The 16,216-nt window shown below is 51.2% G+C and overlaps 1 protein-coding gene across 2 annotated transcripts; it reads right to left on the reverse strand.

Annotated features, from left to right (window-relative positions):
• Positions 1 to 515: 515 nt before the first annotated feature.
• CBX6 (chromobox 6) lies at positions 516 to 15,311 on the reverse strand. 2 transcript variants are annotated; one of them, XM_074539403.1, is made up of 5 exons: positions 15,151 to 15,311; positions 14,956 to 14,999; positions 14,744 to 14,809; positions 14,464 to 14,530; positions 516 to 6,411 (listed from the first exon to the last, which is right to left on the reverse strand). In XM_074539403.1, exons 1-5 carry the CDS (start codon positions 15,217 to 15,219, stop codon positions 5,494 to 5,496), a joined length of 1,164 nt encoding a protein of 387 aa, XP_074395504.1. In that variant the 5' UTR covers positions 15,220 to 15,311; the 3' UTR covers positions 516 to 5,493. The 2 variants fall into 2 exon arrangements, with proteins under 2 accessions (XP_074395504.1, XP_074395503.1); XM_074539402.1 differs by having other exon boundaries at positions 516 to 6,465.
• Between the last annotated feature and the right edge of the window lie 905 nt (positions 15,312 to 16,216).

Consider the following 16,216-nt stretch of genomic DNA (forward strand, 5'->3'; position numbering starts at 1 on the left):
CTTGGGAGCGGAGATCAGGGAGGCTGCGCATGGGGCGGTGGGTGAGATGGGGACAAAGGGGGAAGGAGGCTTTTTATAGTCATATATTTATATATAAGAAGTAAATAAGATCCCAGCTCTTGCGTGATTATTGGGCAATTGAAAAATGCAGCAAAAGCAAGCGACATTGGAGTAAAAGGATGTGCCAGGCAAGGAGGAAAAAGTCTTGTCAGAAGGTGGGGAAGGAAGCAAAAGGGAAAATAAGCACTTAGCCAAACACACACTCCAGGTTTGTTACAGCTCCCTGGGAAGAAGGACCTGCTCCTGAGCAGCCCCACTCATGCCATGGCCTGGGGTGGGCAGCAGTATGGGGACTCAGGACACCATCCTTCAAGCATGGCAACCTCTTTCTGCCAGGAAGTCCCCAGGGAGGTGGTCATCTCCAAACGCTGGGAGCTGCTGAAGCCTCCTCTACAAAGAGGGGCTGGAGAAGGGAGTGATATCCCTAGGAAGACTCAGCATTGAGACAGCTCCTACCTGGTAAAAAGCATTATTGTGGGTTTGATTTTTTTTTCTTTATTTGTTTATTTCACAAAATTTCCCTGGGAACTTCAGTAAGGGGAGACACAGAGAAATGCTCCCATTCTCTTTTGAAAACAGAATTTAAGCAGTGGCTCACCACAGCTGGGCCTGCTCACCACACTAATTCTGTTTTTCATCCCCAAAGGAGCTTGTATCTCATTAGCTTCATGCCCCTCCAGTCCCATGCTGCTCATTGAGAGGAGAGCCTGAGACAGGAGGTTTCTGTTCCAAGTTGAAAGCCAAGGGAAGCACCAACACTTTGATGGGCAGACAGAGAAGTTCCCAAGGGCAGCCCAGGCTATGGGAAGCATCAGTCATCTGCCACTGCAAAGGGCACCAGAGAAGTGCAGACAAGAAAAGTCGTTCAAGTGTCCCTGCCTACCATCTTCTGTTCAGACACCAACATCTGGTGGTTTCCCTCTTCCCTGCAGTCACTCCCACGTGCCAGATGAACACCAGAGACATCTTGGACAGGGAAGCCAGAGCTTCCAGCATCACTCTGAAGGAACATTCAGGCAACTCTTCCCCACCACCCCAAAGGAAGCTGGAGAAGAAGGCTGCCCTACTTGAGCAGTCCTGTCAGAGTGTTCCTCTCCCCTTCTCCACCCTAAAAACTTCCAGCATTTGCTGGCCTCGAGAAGAGGGTGCACGTCCCTCAGCAACACAATCAGAGCAAACAAGGCAGCGCTCTCATCTGCCTCTAGAGATCTGGCCACTGTCAGGGAAGGGATGCTGGAATACACAACAATGGGATTCAGTTTTCTGTCCTAATGTGGTGAATTCTATACAGAAAAATGTCACCCCTCACCTGGTATTCGAATGAGTTTAAGAAACCCTACAGAGGAGAGGCATATCTGCTTCCCAGGAAATAAGCCCACCATGATTAATTCTGTTTGGAATTAGGGGACCGAAAAGAGACAGCAACTTGGCAGGAAAGGTACATGCCAACCCAAAACGTTAGCGGCTTGCTGTGCATGCAAAGTAAGTCAACTGTTTCCACGTCGATGGCCTGATCCACGTTCTGCCAGAACGTGACCGGCCATCTCTGAGGGCTGCTCAGCCAGAAAACCACTTGGAGACTCCACCTTAGCTCACAGGAGAGGTATGGGAGGGAAGGGAACTCACTCCAACACTTGGGAGGCAAGGATGGGAAAGGTTTGTAGACAGGGTTCCTCCAACATGCAACTTGCCTTTCAGCTCAGAGATCGCTGCTTAGTCCAGAATGCCTTTCCCTCCAGTTCAAGCAAGCCAAACACCATCCCAGACACACATGCTTCGATACTACAAAATACTCTTTTCTCTAAGGACCATCTAATACCACTACAGTTTGTGCAATCACTGCATTTATTATTCATTTTTAAACTCTCTCTCGCTCTCTCCCTGTAGAAATTTTTTTTAAAACTTTTCTTTTTTTATGCAAAACTAATCATTTCACTTTTTCCACTCCATCATAAAATCTCCCCTAAAAACACGACAACGAGAACAAACATGGCACAGACACAGAGAATATTTCCCTGTTTTTGTTGATTTTTTTTCCTATGGGTTACGGGGAAAGGAAGGGGATACTTTCAAATAAACTCCTCCCTCAATTCCATGCCCATTTTAAAAGGCACGGATGAATCTTCTTTCCTATCTCCATTAAGGAGCAAAGGCAAAAATTCAGAAGGAGGAGCAGAGCCCACGTGAATACGAAGGTAGGTTAGCTAGCCTCAAGTGTCTTGTCCACCTGAGGGAACTCGAGGCTACTGCTGCATTCAAGTTAGCAAATCTCTAACTCAAACCAGCACGGGATCCTCATTTTGGATCCAGAGGTTCAGGGTTTGGTTCCCACCTGGTGACCCACCCAGGCAGGGATTTGTCACACAAGCAGGTGAGCTGTGTCTGCAAGCCGGATCATACTCCTTTCTTCCTCCACAACGAGGATCTACCACACGAGTTTCTCTGCTGCAACAAGTCCCCTCATCTCCTCACCGCAGGAAGGAGGCCCTTGCGGAGCATCCCTACAATGACCCACTGTTTTACTCTTCACAGACAGTTCCCTTGCTTGCCACTCTGGAGAAAGGCAAAACCCCTTCAATTAAACAATTCCTGCCCCTTGCCCCCAAAGAACACCATACAAGAGACACTGGGGAAAAGAATTCTGCCAAGCAACACACCTTGGCCAAAACACATCAAGAGTTTCCTATTAAAGTTCCCTTTTATCTCCCACTTAAACGCTTCAACACTTTTTTCAGAACCTTGATACCACAAAACAAAACACAGCACCACATACACACCAAACAGTAACTTAACAACCTAAAGTGACTGGCCAGTTTGCATCCACCCCATAAAGCAGCTCCTCTTATCTCATAGCCACAGATTAGTTCTTATTCAGAAGGGGGAGGAAAAAGAGAAGAATCTCCTTGCTATTTTCCTAAGAAAGAGCTTTTCCCTATGCCTACAAACTGCTCATCTTTGAAGCTGCAGTCAAATGGATAGGCTATGCTAACATAAGGGATCCCTGGGTGTGCCAGGCACAGGAAAGATGCGCAAAAGAAAACCCAAACAAAAAAAAAAAAAAAAACAAAAAAAAAACCAACATCCACAAAAAATACAAGCAGGTATTAACACAGACACGCACACAAGTCCAACAAGTTATAGAAAGCCTTAGCTTGGTGAATGGATGATCAGGGAAGTCTCTTTCTCCCTGCCCCTAGCTTCAGCTGTGAATGAAAGCACATCCCCGAAGAGTCCACTAAGCTCTTTAACCAAGGAAAGAAAAAGAAAGAGGTGTACCAAGGGTGGTGCTAACAGCACCTGGAATCCCCCTCAGACTGTCTGCGCAGACACCCAACCACAACTGGTGTGAATTCACCGTTTCCCACGGCTTGGATGGCTTGGAATGCCACCCACTGCAAGGCAAGGTTTGTGGGGAGGGCAGTAAAGATTTTATTACACCAACCCAGGCGCTGAAGGCAGGGAATAGACACACTCTGGGCACAAAAGCCCTAATTAAGGTCAGAAGCTGGTCTATCCCTCTACCACCCTGACAACGTCCCTTGGGCAGACAAATATTACTTCCCTCCCACAAACTGCCTCCCTTCTATCCTCAGATCACTACAACCACAAAATCACTACTGCAGGAGAGCACTCCTCAGAGCCAGCAGCTCCTGAACATCCTTGTGTGAAAAGCACCAGAGGGGCCAATTCCACTTGTGTTCACCCGCCCAGGCAGGCTTATAAGCAAATGAGCCCTGGCATGAGGAATTTTTTCCACCCTTTTCACCTCTGCAGCATGCTATGTAGAAGTGACACCCCTCTGCCCCATCCAGGGACAGGGCTCAGAGGGTGAGGCTCTCCTACCAGTTCATCAGCATCTCTTTTCCTTGCCTCTACGAGCTCAGTCCTGTGCAAGTAGAGGAAGAAAGGAGAGCAAAGGAACGGATTCTCACCATGAAGCTTAGGACCCACACAGAAACAGAGCAAGCCAGAAATGGCAGGCAAAAAATAGAGCTTATCTTGGATGTGAACAAAGCTGGTCAGGGAAAGAGGGAGCCGTGGAATAAACAGCAAGCTGTGGTCTTGCTCCCTCCTACTTGCTAGGGGTGAAGAGAAGGAATTTCTAGATCAGCTTTAGGGGAAGAGATCCAGCGCACATGCATGCGCAGGTATTTCCTATGAGCACCTTTGGCTGACAGTTGTAAGGGCTGTTTCAGATGCTGAAAAGACAGAGGGGAAACCTCTTCCAGGCCACCCACCAGAGGGAGGGGAGAGCAGGAGGGACACAACCGAGCAGGAGGGGCAAAAACAAGCAGGAAGAACAACCAACCTGCCTTAGCATCCACCCCTCCTTCCTTTGGAAGGAACAAGAGGAAGCAGAGAGGGCTGGGGGAAACTCACAGGAGGCGGGAGAGCAGCCTCACGCAGCTGGGCAGCGTCACACTGCTGCCATCATCCTCCCACAGACCGAGGGATGGAGGCACAGCCCACTCCTGCTTCCGCCACAGAAAGGCCAGAGAAAGGCATTTCGTGTCCCTCTCCACAAACAAGTGCAACTGATGGACATCAGGAGGAAGATATGGGCTGGAGGCAGACTCCTCTTTTCTTCCCTTTCTCCTGAGGAGCTGAACAGGTATGAAGATGAGGGAGAAGAGGAGGGATCAGGGCACCTGAAAGCACCCATACAACTGCCAAGGTAGCACCAATAGTCAAAGGAAAGGGGAAGCCAATATGAGGCATAGGCTGCATGGGGCAACGCCCAGCACCCCAGCTTTGTCTCAAGCACCTTCCAGGCATGACATTTAACCTGTCCTTCTCCCCCTCACTCTGAGGGCATCTGGATCAGCAACTGCCACAAGGACAGTAGAGAAGAGGGCAGATCCAGGCTGCAGGCCAAGAGGGGAAGGATGGCAGGATGGTAGTCATGGCAAGGGGGAAACAAGAATGGAAGAGTCTGCATGCATGTTGTGGGAGAAGGTCTGGAGGACATGGGCAAGGGCTCCAATCCTCTTACATCCTCCCCTCACGGGTTTGGAGCTCCTCTTCAGTTTTTGTCAAAGACAGAAGGGGAATGAGGAAGAGCAGCACCCTCCTCACCACCTGCACAGGCACACAGACACATGCTCACTCATCCCTCAGCCCCAAAGGCTCCACCGCCCGTTGGACAACACCACATTCAAGGACAAACAACCACTCCCCAGCCCCACCATAACCCTCCCTGCCTCCTCCTAGCAGTACCAACACCCAGGAACAGTGGGTGCTCCCACACCCCCACTGACACACTCCAGCCTCCAGGCAAGAGGAATTGGGCAGGAGGAGAGGAGGAGGAAGGGTGGCAGTGAGGGTAGAGGGACAGCCAAGGGGAGAAGGAGAGAACTAAGGACAGCCATTCGCACCACAACTTCTCTCAGGCAGAGCTCCCCCCACACCCCTGGAGTGGGGGGACCCGGTTGCTCACTTGCTGCCTCCTCCACCACTGCCCGCCGCCACCTTCTCAAAATCCTCTGCATTGCAGAACTCCTTGATGGTTACAGTGAGGAGGTTGCTGGTGACATCTGTGACCACCACGTTAGAGCAAGGGGACATCTCAGGACGCCAGTCACCAGCCTCCTGCTCCGGGTCAGAAGAGGAGAGGGACAAGGAGGGAGTCTGCCCCCCACTGCACCCCCCCGAGGGAGAACGCTTGCTGGTGGCGGCCGACTCAGGGGGGATCGAGAGGTCGAGGACCTCTGACTCACGCCAGTCGGGGATGGCTGGGCTGAGGGTCTCGGGGAGCAGCTTAGGAGGGGAATCATCTGGGTCGGAGGAGGAGTGGGGAGCAGGTGAAGGGCAGCCAGAGGAGCTGGAGCTGGGGGCATCATAGGGGGTGGAGCCCATAATGAGCCCACAGGAGGCTGCCTGGGAGCCTTCGGCCTCTCCCTTGCCCTCCAGAGAGGGGGCAGGTGCAGCAGACGGCTTATTGTAGAGCGAAAAGGTGCCAAACTTCATGTGGCGGATCTGAGTGCGCAGGACGCTCTCGCTGAACTTTTTGCTCTTGCCAATGACCCGGTTTCGGGATGGGATCTTGGGCCGGGCCAGGCCCCCGGCCCCATTGGCTGGCTTCCCACCTTTGTCAATGACCTTGAGGTTGAGGATGATGCGGCTGCGCTTGGGCTCGCGGGGTTTCACCTTACGGTTGATGATGCGCACGGTCTCCGAGAAGGGCGAGACAGGAGGGCGAATGCCGGCCCCGCCAGCCACGCTGCCGCCGTTCTGGGGATCCGGGCGGGGCAGGGGGCGCCGGGACATGCGGTGGCATCGCCGGATGTCCTTCTTGAGCCGGTGCACCGCGGCGCTGGAGTGGAGCTTGGGAGAGGAGGTACTGGAACCAGGCTTGACAGAAAAGTGTACATCCCCAATGTGGAGGGCCTCCGCTTGGGCCCGAGCCTGCGGTGGTGGGGAGAAAGAAAACAAACAGGGTCAGAGAGGCAGCCTAGCTGCAGCCAGAGCTCCAATGGGGCACTGCTCACTCACCAAGCACTCGCCGGCAGCGCCGTGACACATTTATACCCAACATCAATGACAAGCACAGGTACACACCTACAAACTATTGATAGCTCCAGCACAGTCCCCAGACAGACACAGGGCACTGTCTGTGTCATTTTTGGGCAGCTGATGTCTCCCTAGGCTGTACCCCTGTTGACACATGCTTTCCCCAGGGAGAAACTGCGACTTCCCAGGCAGGTGTCAGGGTTAGAGTTAAGGGTCTCCAAAGCCCCCCTTGGTCGTCATCAGTCAAAGTGCACAACCCTCCACTGCCAGCCAAAGAAGCCAGCATCATCCTAGGCACTTGGGGCTGCCAGTGCTGAGACAGCACCCAAACTTGCAAAGGGATTGTACCAGGTTCTCTACAAATGGAACGTGAGATAAGAGGGAAGAGGCAGAGTAATGCCTGATGAGAATTGCCTCTAAAAAGGGTGGTAGAAGGGGGTCTTGAGGAACACAGATGGGAGGCTGGTGAGAATGGTCTGATGGAGATGTCTTCATTAAACACAAGAAATTTAGAGGTCTGATTTTTAACTAGGATCACATGGAAGTCATTCATTCTTACTGTGCGGTGGGAGCAAAGTCCAGTGTTCAAAGCCAGAGATGAGGCCAGCTGGAATTCAAGTAAAATTTAACTACACCTCCAAAGAAGAGACTGGCTTGTCCTTTTGAGCACCACACTTGTTTGAAACCTAGCAGTGGACCAGAGCAGGAATAGCACCTGTTCAACTGTTCTGTGCCAGCCCTCCTCAAGAGTCAGGCCAGGGGAACAATATTTTTAAACTCTTCTGGTGCCAAAAACTGCCCTGTTTCATCCAGCAGAGACAGGAACATTTCCTGGCAGCAGGAACAACAGTTTCATTGATAAGCTGGTGCTGTATGACCTGTGGGCATGGAAACCCAGAGTCTATTCTTACACCACATCTCATCAGAGCACTGTTGCTTGTATAGCTCATCCTTCCACCTGCACCCCAGGACTTGCCCAAGCCAACCCCCTTCCATATTCCCTCTCAGCAGCGGTGACAGGAAGAAGCCACGCAGGCCTGGAGGGGACAGGCAAGCCCCCACCCTGTGACCGCCCATCCCGCGAGCAGCTTCCCCCACCTCGTGGGCACAGAAAGAACTGCAGTGCTACAACACGACACCTGCTTTTCCTCCCCAACTTTTCCATCCCATTGCCCCTCGCACATGCCAAGATCGGGATGGCTTCTTGCCAGCTAAGAGCTTAGCGCTCAACTCCATCTCCTTTGTCACCCTGCAGGCTGTGCCTCCTACCAGAGAAATGCCTGGGGAAAAAATGTGCGTGTAAAGGCAGGGATCTAGCAGATCTAAGCGAGGGGCCCAGCCAGCCCCTGCACAAAAAGCTCAAAGTCCTGGCCCTACAGCTCCAGAGCTTTGCTGTTAGCCAGAGCCCCTCTTCTCCCACAGAGATACCCATGGGAACCACAGAAGATCCTGAATGAGCACAGAATGGAGACGTGAAGACATTTTGTTCCTCTCTCGACTAACACTGGATGATCACAGCCTTCAGTACTACTTGTATTCTGGCTTTAAAAGAACTGCAAAAATGAGGCCTCCTTCTCTGACTGTAAAAGAACACACAAATTGAAGGCTCACCCTGTCTGGGGACCTAGACTCTGTGTTAGCCAAATGACAAAGAAACAGACAAAGTTAGTACAACCCCAAGGCAGGGACAGCCACTCTGCTCATTAACACACAGGGCGTTCCCACCTAGCTAAAGGGAAGTGTTCCCAGCACACACAAACCCCAACACTTTTTCTGCTGTAGCAGAAAGCATCCCAATGTCCACCTAGTTACTCCTTGCTCAGCCTCCTGTGTTACTCCATGCCCCAAACTGTTGAGAAAATAAGACACAGTTCCTGTCCCAGGCACAGTACAGGCCTGAGCCCAGCAACAGCTCCAGATGAACTCCCTGCACCACACATCAACTCTCCCCCTCACATCAATACACAATCACAACGCGGAGACACTGCAGACCCGGTCAGGAGGTCACAGGCAAATGCACATTTGGGCTGTGCTTACTCCATCTCTTCACGGGTGCCTCTGAAGCAGATGGCAGGCACAATACAAGCTAAAGTTTGCTTTCTGACATTACATACCAGCACAGCCTGAATTAACAAATTGGCTCCTTTTCATCCTGCTCCACACCACAGCCAGCCCTTCCAGCATTGCTGCTCTTGTGCTTTGGGTTTCTTACCAATTTACCACTGCTGAGCCAGGAGCAAAGCGCAATACAACGTCCCATTCCAAAACCCAGGACAGGGAAGCCAGGCAGAGGCTACACAGATGCATCACTGAAAATCCTTCTACAGCTTCAGTGGATGGACACAGGTATCCTTCAGGGTCTCTCCTGTTGCCAACACTGCACTTTCAGATTAATTGTCTAGCCCATAATCATGCCTTCGAGTGAGGAGTTCTGCCCCCTCTGTGCCATTCTGCTCCAAGTCAAATCTAATTGCCACCTTCCACCAGCACCGCCTCCATCACCCAGGAGAGAAAGAAGGCAGCTTCCCAGAAGTGTGGGGGAAGTAGTCACAAACACCCTCAGTTTCCTTGTACACCCCAAAAATTCCTGAGCAAAGCTTCCCATCAGCCACATGAAACAAAGTGATAATTCTGGGATGGTTACTTCCTGGCCACTTCCACAGCCCTGTTCTCTTACCTTCTCTTTCTGCATACATTAATCAGCTCCTGTCCTGTTTTCACAGAGACCTGTCCTGGTTTTGTGTTTGTCCAGCAGCTACTGCAGAGCCCTGGTACATGGCTTGGACTTTTCCAGTGTGCCAGAACCAGTAGGTCTCATTTAGGTGCCATGTGTCTGCGTTTCCAGTTACTTCTGGGGCACTTTCTCACGGCTGAAGCTGTTTCTAACTCATGTTTCAGCTATCTGCCTTTATTGAATTCCAGCTTTAGTAGCGTCCAGGTGGTCTACGCACGGCATTGATACTTTGGTCAGATTAAGAGAGAGGGTTAAATTAGGGCCCAACAGTCCTTCCCTGCTGCTACACTGCTATCCCCAGTGACCAGCTTCAATGCAAGTTCCAAAGAGCATTATGCAAATATTCTGCTTACCTTGAGATTGTTTTTCCAGGTAAGGTTTCAAGAAAAATCGTATCAGATGCTTTATCTAAGACCAGCCCTCAGAGCTTTCTCACTTGGGAAGCTCAGTATTCCTACCACAGGATCAGGTTTATTCAGGCATCACCTACATGAACTCGTCCCTTCACTGCAGAGGACAGCACAGAGGCTCTCCTTCCCCTGCTTCCAACTTTGGATTAAGTAACTTGCCAGCTTTGGTTTGGAGAAGACTCAACATTCAGTTTTATCTGCTGGAAATGCACTTCTCCCTGCTCTGGGCCCATTCCTCGATCATTCCCAAGCCATATGAAGATAATGTGTTTGGAAAATAAAGCCCCCGAATCCTTTCAGCTGTGTCACCACAGTTTGCTCCTTGGCTCACAAGTTCTCCACATGTAAACCCCCTCTCTAGGTTTTGCTGCTTTCACCAGCAGGATGTGCTCACTGCTGAAGAGGTACTCAGCATGTATACGAAGTAATTCACTCTGCTTACAGCTCAGCCTACATCAGGATGCAGTTTCTGGAAGCTTGCTGCAGTGCTCTGTCATGAGAGCAAGCCAATTGCTGGGATTGCTTCCCTTCCCCCTCTTCCCGTCTGGGATATGTATCACCTTTATTTATCTTGTACAGCTCTCCCTCACTGCCCCTGGGAACTGGTGTATCTCCCCCATTCCCTACTATTTCTGAATAAGTGTCCCTCGAGGCCCAGCAAGCATATTTGTTCATTCATTCCCTTAACGCACCGAGGCACACAAGCACGTACGCAGACACGTGCTTAGAAAGGCCTCTCCTACCTGATTTGTATCAAAATCTCTACAATTTGGAAGAAAAAAATCAAACCAAAGACCTTGTAAAGCAATAGATTTCTAGTGAATTATTTTAAAATCTCGCCAATTCCAGTAGTCCTGCTGCACCATAGTAGCGCTACTCTCTCATAAATTACTGGCTCTGCTTTGTCTTTTATTCTCCACCTGCATTCCCACAGTCTTTGCTCCCAACAGCATTTGCAAGAGCTCTTCTTTCCCCTTTTTGGCTGCCATTCTGCCTTTTTATCACCCTCTTTCTTCTGCAGTCTTCCAAGTGACAAGGCAAAAGCAAGCCAGTTCATAGCACAGTTCTCCCAAGCAACACTGCCATAAACTAAAGTTTCCCTCCGGATTGGGAACAAAATGCTACAAAAGGGGAACGGTCTGTTTTCAAATGACTCAGGATAATTTATGAACAGGAAGGAGATCAAAAGAAACCCAATTCCAGCTTTGGAGTTCAAGAGAGGGCGAAAGGACACAGCACCATGCTGCTCAGCCCCTTCTTCCCCCACTCTCCTACTAAGAATCCCTTTACCCTTGTTCTCCCTTACTTCTTCCTTCCCATTAACCTTCTTCGCTCCTGTCACCTCAGTATTTATGGCCACCCCAGCTAGGGGTCTTTGCCAGTCACCCACTGAGCTTGCAGATTGGGCTCTGTCTCTGAATAGCACTTGCTAGACTTTATTAAATGAGTTGGTGAGGTTTGCATTCCACACATTGGAGTGCCTGGAGAAAAAAGTTCAATAAAAAGAGCAAATCGAGCAGGAGAAAAAGAGGAAGATCACTACAGCACATGCTATGTCTCTCTCTAAGCTCACACCAGCATCCATGCTGAAGGGCCTGTCCTCAAGGATCACTTCTGCCAGACACCTGAAGAGCCTTACATACAGTGCTGCCCGTTTCAGACTAAGAACTTGGTTTCCCATCTGCTCAGCAAAGGGCTGCAGCACACCAGCAGCCTCCCAAGAATCACAGCCTCCTGCCAAGCCAGAGCTCAGCTGTGGGAACGTTTGCCCCTAGCATGCAAAGGATAAAGACCCATTTCCTGCCCAAACCTCTGCAGTTGAACTTTGCAGGGGTCGCTTTCAACACCGGCCATCTTGATAGTGACATTACAAAGCCTGGACTGTGATGTGCCTCTGCAGTCTGATGGAAAGGGCAAGTGTTAGACAGCTCTCAGAAACAGGAGCCTGGCTTACAAAGCAGCAGGTGGTCAAAGATGCAGCTTTTCAAAGCTTTTCCAAAGGCGTGGGCCACTAACCTGCAGGAATGCTTTCTGCAAATCCCCCTGGGTGCCTATCTGCAACTTTTGAGAAATAATCCCAGGATAAACCTAGTCCCAAGTGCAAGCTAAAACACCCACACAAGCCAAGGGACTGAGTGCCATACCAGGGCACTTATTTTGATGCCATTCTGGAGACTCAGAAGCCTAGGTTTAAGCATCAATACACATGAAAAATCCTAGCAAGCCACTCAGTCAAGGGCAGACTACTCCATCAAAGCAGTCCTAGGCCAGATTTCTGCTTAAACATCATTGCATCCAGGCCTAATCTGTTCAGTTAACAGATCAAAAAGAATATTGTTCTAACTGCCAACTCCAAATACTCCCTCTGGGATACAAGAATCAAATTTCTTCCCCTGCTTCCGAAATTCTCACTGGCAAGAGATTCTGCAGCTGAAAGAACTGAAAATACTGTTAGCAATGCCCGAGGCAGAACCCAATCCCACTCCTCCCCCAGCAGAACCGGTGCTGCAGGGCTGGAAGAGGGGAAATGTGCATCTTCAGGGGTCAGAAAAGCTGAGTTACAAACCATCCCACTGTCTCTGCCGAAACTCTAGCTGCAGTTGTGTCGATTGTGGTTTGGCTGAACAGAGCTCAAACAAGTTCAGATGGGGCTGGCTCAGAGAGAGTTACTGCTCACTGCCTGGTCTGGGGTGTTATTTTTAGGGTAGGATCCGAAGTCACAGAGGAACAGCAAGTCAGAGCTGCTCTGTTTCCCAGAGGTGCAAACCCAGCAGCAGTGGCAGCGCTCTGCCCTGCCAGCCTCTCCCACAACGTGGCACCAGCCCTCAGGAGAGCCGATCTTGCTCCCTTATCACGAGTCACCTTCTACAAAGTACCAAGCCAGCTCTGGAAACCTACAGGTTTCCAGTACCATTTGAGGAGCTGGCAGAAGGAAGATGTGCCACAGAAACGTGTCACGGATGTGATTCAAAGGATGCTGCTGAATAATTCACGTTCAGTTTAGGGGAGTTTTAAAGGGTAATGGGAAAAGAGAAGCAATGAGTGGGTTTTGAGTTCGGGGGTTGGTTTTGGTTTTTAAATGAGTAAGAATGAGTAATTTTTTTTAAAAATGAGTGATATGGCAATAGATGTGGCCATATCACATTCAGAATAAAAAATAAAAGAAAGTGATTACACATAGCATAGTCACCGCTCTACAGCTCTGAACAGTGTCAGGTGTTACAAATACCAGTATTTTTTAATGCAGGCAGAGGACTCTTTCAAGCTGGTGATTTTTCCTTCAGGTGTTCCTTTGCATTGTTGGAAATTTAAACACAAGAGTTACATTTAATGCATGACTGCCAGAAAGAGGAAATCCAGCTAGTCTGTGTTCCCTCAATAGAGCACAAGAGGTAGTACATTATCAGATATGTTTGTAATTCTCAGGCTACAGACACAAACACTGTTAGCAGAAAAACAGGCGACCGGGGAGGACAGTTCCATCAGCAGGACTTCCCAAGGATTGCCATGGTCCCCTGGGCTTCACGCAGAGCATCAGAATACGCCTGCTCCTGCATTTCTTCTGTGTGCTTCATTAAGCCCTCTCACAGCAGAGAAGGGGTGACACCCTACCCCTCACTGTGCTTTCCGGTGCTCATGCAGTTAAAAGTGCTGTGCTGACTTGAGTAAAGCTCCTACTGCTGCCAGGCAAAGGGAAGTATTAACCTGTTTCACAGATGGGGAAACACGCACAAAGCCTAAGTGACTTGCCCAAAGCCACAGGATGACTTGGTGATAGTGATGCCTTACTACAGGGTCCACATTGGCTGTTCCAGGGCTTCCTATCAGAATAAAACCAGGGGAATTCCAGATTTGCTCATCTCTCTAAACTGTACAAAGGTGTGTTCTTTCTATGCTCATTTGAAGCCAGCGATTGTGACAGCTGGAGAGGAAGGGGAGGGAAGAGGGGAGTAGAGCAAGGCATTTAATCTGTAAACTAATAAATTCACAGAGCTCACAAAACAGTCATGCAGCTACCAGAGTTCTTAATTTAAAAAAAGGTAAAAATACAGAGCAAGTAGGCCTGCACTAGGGACTACCTTCCTTGCTCTTCTCTGCAAGCAAACAGAGATGCTACGACATCTTGCAGAGATGCTGAGTCTATCAGAAAGGAACTGGAAACTTCAGCTGCCTTCCTATGCAGAGGTGAAACACTCCTCCTCCTCCTCGCCACCCCTCACCCTCTGCAAAAGCTAAACAAGCCTGCAGTTTACAGATCAAAGCATGAACCCTTCATGAAACTCCCGTGGAGCACCCACATCTTTAAATGCAATCAGAGGAGCACAAGTGGCAGTGGGATTCCCGCCTCTGCTGCCTGACCGCTCAGCACGCTGCTAAGTTGCAGGGCACGGGTTGGATGGAACAGCCTGCTGAAGGAAGAGGGAACGAGACTGGCTGGCTCTCCACTGCGGCAACAGAAGGCCACGAGAAGGAGAGGATATTGGAAGAAGAGACTGCAGGCTCACCACGCACATCTGCGTGTGCTGACCGTCCTGCTGAGGCCCCGCCGCACGCACACCGCCCTCCCCTCACACGCTCCTGCGCCTCTGCCCACCCCCCCTTTCCTGTCGGGTTTTCCCCGCTCTCCCAGAGCCAGGCATCAGGCACAAGTCACTTGAAAGTCCAGTCCTTCCAAGGGCACGCACCAGCGAGGTTTGAGAGATTTTTTTTTCTTTTTTGCTAGGCCTAAGTTATTTAATTAAGAGTTACCTTCAGCAGAAAAGTTTTAGGTTTAGGTCCTCTCTTCTTGGGCCCGTACAGCTCACGTTCTCGTTCCCTTTAGGGAATCAAATTTTTCAAGAAGTTAAAACTTTTCCCAAAGGGAAAAACAGAAGCATACAAGTTAAAGGGAAAAAAAAAAAAAAAAAAAAAGAGGAAAAAAATAAGAAAAAAAGAAAAGGAACGTCTGGACGCTGTTTCCCGCTCGCCCACCCAAAGTCAAACCTGCTGCTGCAGCCCCCCCAGCCCAGGGTGGGGGATGAACACTCACTTCTGCTCGAAGGCGGCGATGAGGCGGGAGTCCAGGATGTTCTCCTCGGGTTCCCAGGTGCTGTACCTGCCGGGCGGGAGCAGCGGAGGGGACAAGCGAAGCGGTTAGCGCCCAAATCCCCCCGCAGCCGCGCACACGGATACCTCCCCCTCCATCCCACTCCCCCCCATCCCATGCCCCCCATCCCCGCAGCCCGGGCGGGATACACTCACTTGATGGCCCAGCCTTTCCATTTCACCAGGTACTCGATGCGCCCCTGCAACACACGGGGAAGAAGACGGGTGGGGGGGGGGGGGGGGTGTGTGAGGCGGGGGCCCGGCAGGAGGGCCAGTGGCGCGGCCGGGGCCCAGCAGCGAGAACCGAGGTTGGGGGGGAGTCCCGCAATCCCAGTGGGGGCGGCCCCTCACCTTTCGGATGCGGCGCTTGATGATGGACTCGGCGGCGAAGACACGCTCCCCCACTGCAGACAGCTCCATCTTGCTGCTCCCCCTCGGCGGCGGCAGCGGCGGCGGCGCCCACAGCCCATAATAATCCCGCCCGCCCGCGCGCGCCGCCCCGCCCCCTGCCCGCGGCCCCGCCCTCCTCGTGCCGCCGCCGGCTCGCGCACGCCCGCGCGCCCCCTCCCGCCGCGGCCGCGCGTGACCCGCCCCCCCGTGGGTGAAGGCCCTTAAAGGGGCCGCGGCCGGCCGGGGCTGGGGGCGCGGAGCCCCGGGCCCGCGGGACGGCCGCGCACCGAGGAGGGGAGCGAACGGAAGGGAAGCGAATCCCGCCCGGCAGGTCCCCGGCATGGCGGCGGTATTGCCCCTTCCCGCCCGAACGGGGCCTCTTTTTTACTTAAAACAATGGCGGCAGCCTCTTCTCCCGCTGCAGATGCACCGTCACCCGTCTCGCCAGCGAGGAGACAGGCAGCCTTGAAGCACGTACCACGGCAAAAACCAACAATAAAGGCGCTTAAATATTTTCTTTCCTTTTTCTGTGTTTTATTCCATTTAGCTGGTGTGTGTGCCAGTATAAGGTACAATTTTTGAGCCAGTGTAAGGTAGTGCGAGGTAAATGGGCCAACCATGCTACATAAACCTGTAAGGAAACCAGAAAAATGTTAAGTCACTTAGAGGAATTCCCTGCCCTGACTATTGCTGCAAACCCCTCGTTAATTTGCAGCATACTTTACACTCTCCTCCAGGTGCTAATAGGACAAAAATCTCAGTAAAAAATCGTTCTCTGTGGTTCAAAGTGGAAGCTCATGGCCCTGCAGCTGTATTTGTGTGGAACGCAGGGTCCACCCTTACCTTGTCTGGCCCGTTCTGCTTTCTCACCTGGTTTTTGGGTGAGGAGGCTGTGCATTTCAGATACCCTCTGGAAAAAGTGGGAGCTGTCATGAGGGCTAGAGGGAATGGTTGTTGTCCTGCATTTGCTGCTCTTTCCAAACCCAGCGTGACCAGCAAGGTACCTGCAGAGCACTGGAACCCCTCT

Source organism: Zonotrichia albicollis, chromosome 4, assembly GCF_047830755.1.
Source record: "Zonotrichia albicollis isolate bZonAlb1 chromosome 4, bZonAlb1.hap1, whole genome shotgun sequence".
Taxonomy (NCBI): Eukaryota; Metazoa; Chordata; class Aves; order Passeriformes; family Passerellidae; genus Zonotrichia; species Zonotrichia albicollis.

Bases quoted from the DNA above. Each gene is read 5' to 3' on its own strand.
- CBX6 (XM_074539402.1), bottom strand. From the start codon at position 15,219: ATGGAGCTGTCTGCAGTGGGGGAGCGTGTCTTCGCCGCCGAGTCCATC. The intron at 15,000-15,150 runs GTGAGGGGCCGC...CGTGTGTTGCAG, and splicing joins TCAAGCGCCGCATCCGAAAG to GGGCGCATCGAGTACCTGGT. The intron at 14,810-14,955 runs GTGAGTGTATCC...CCCGCCCGGCAG, and splicing joins TGGAAAGGCTGGGCCATCAA to GTACAGCACCTGGGAACCCG.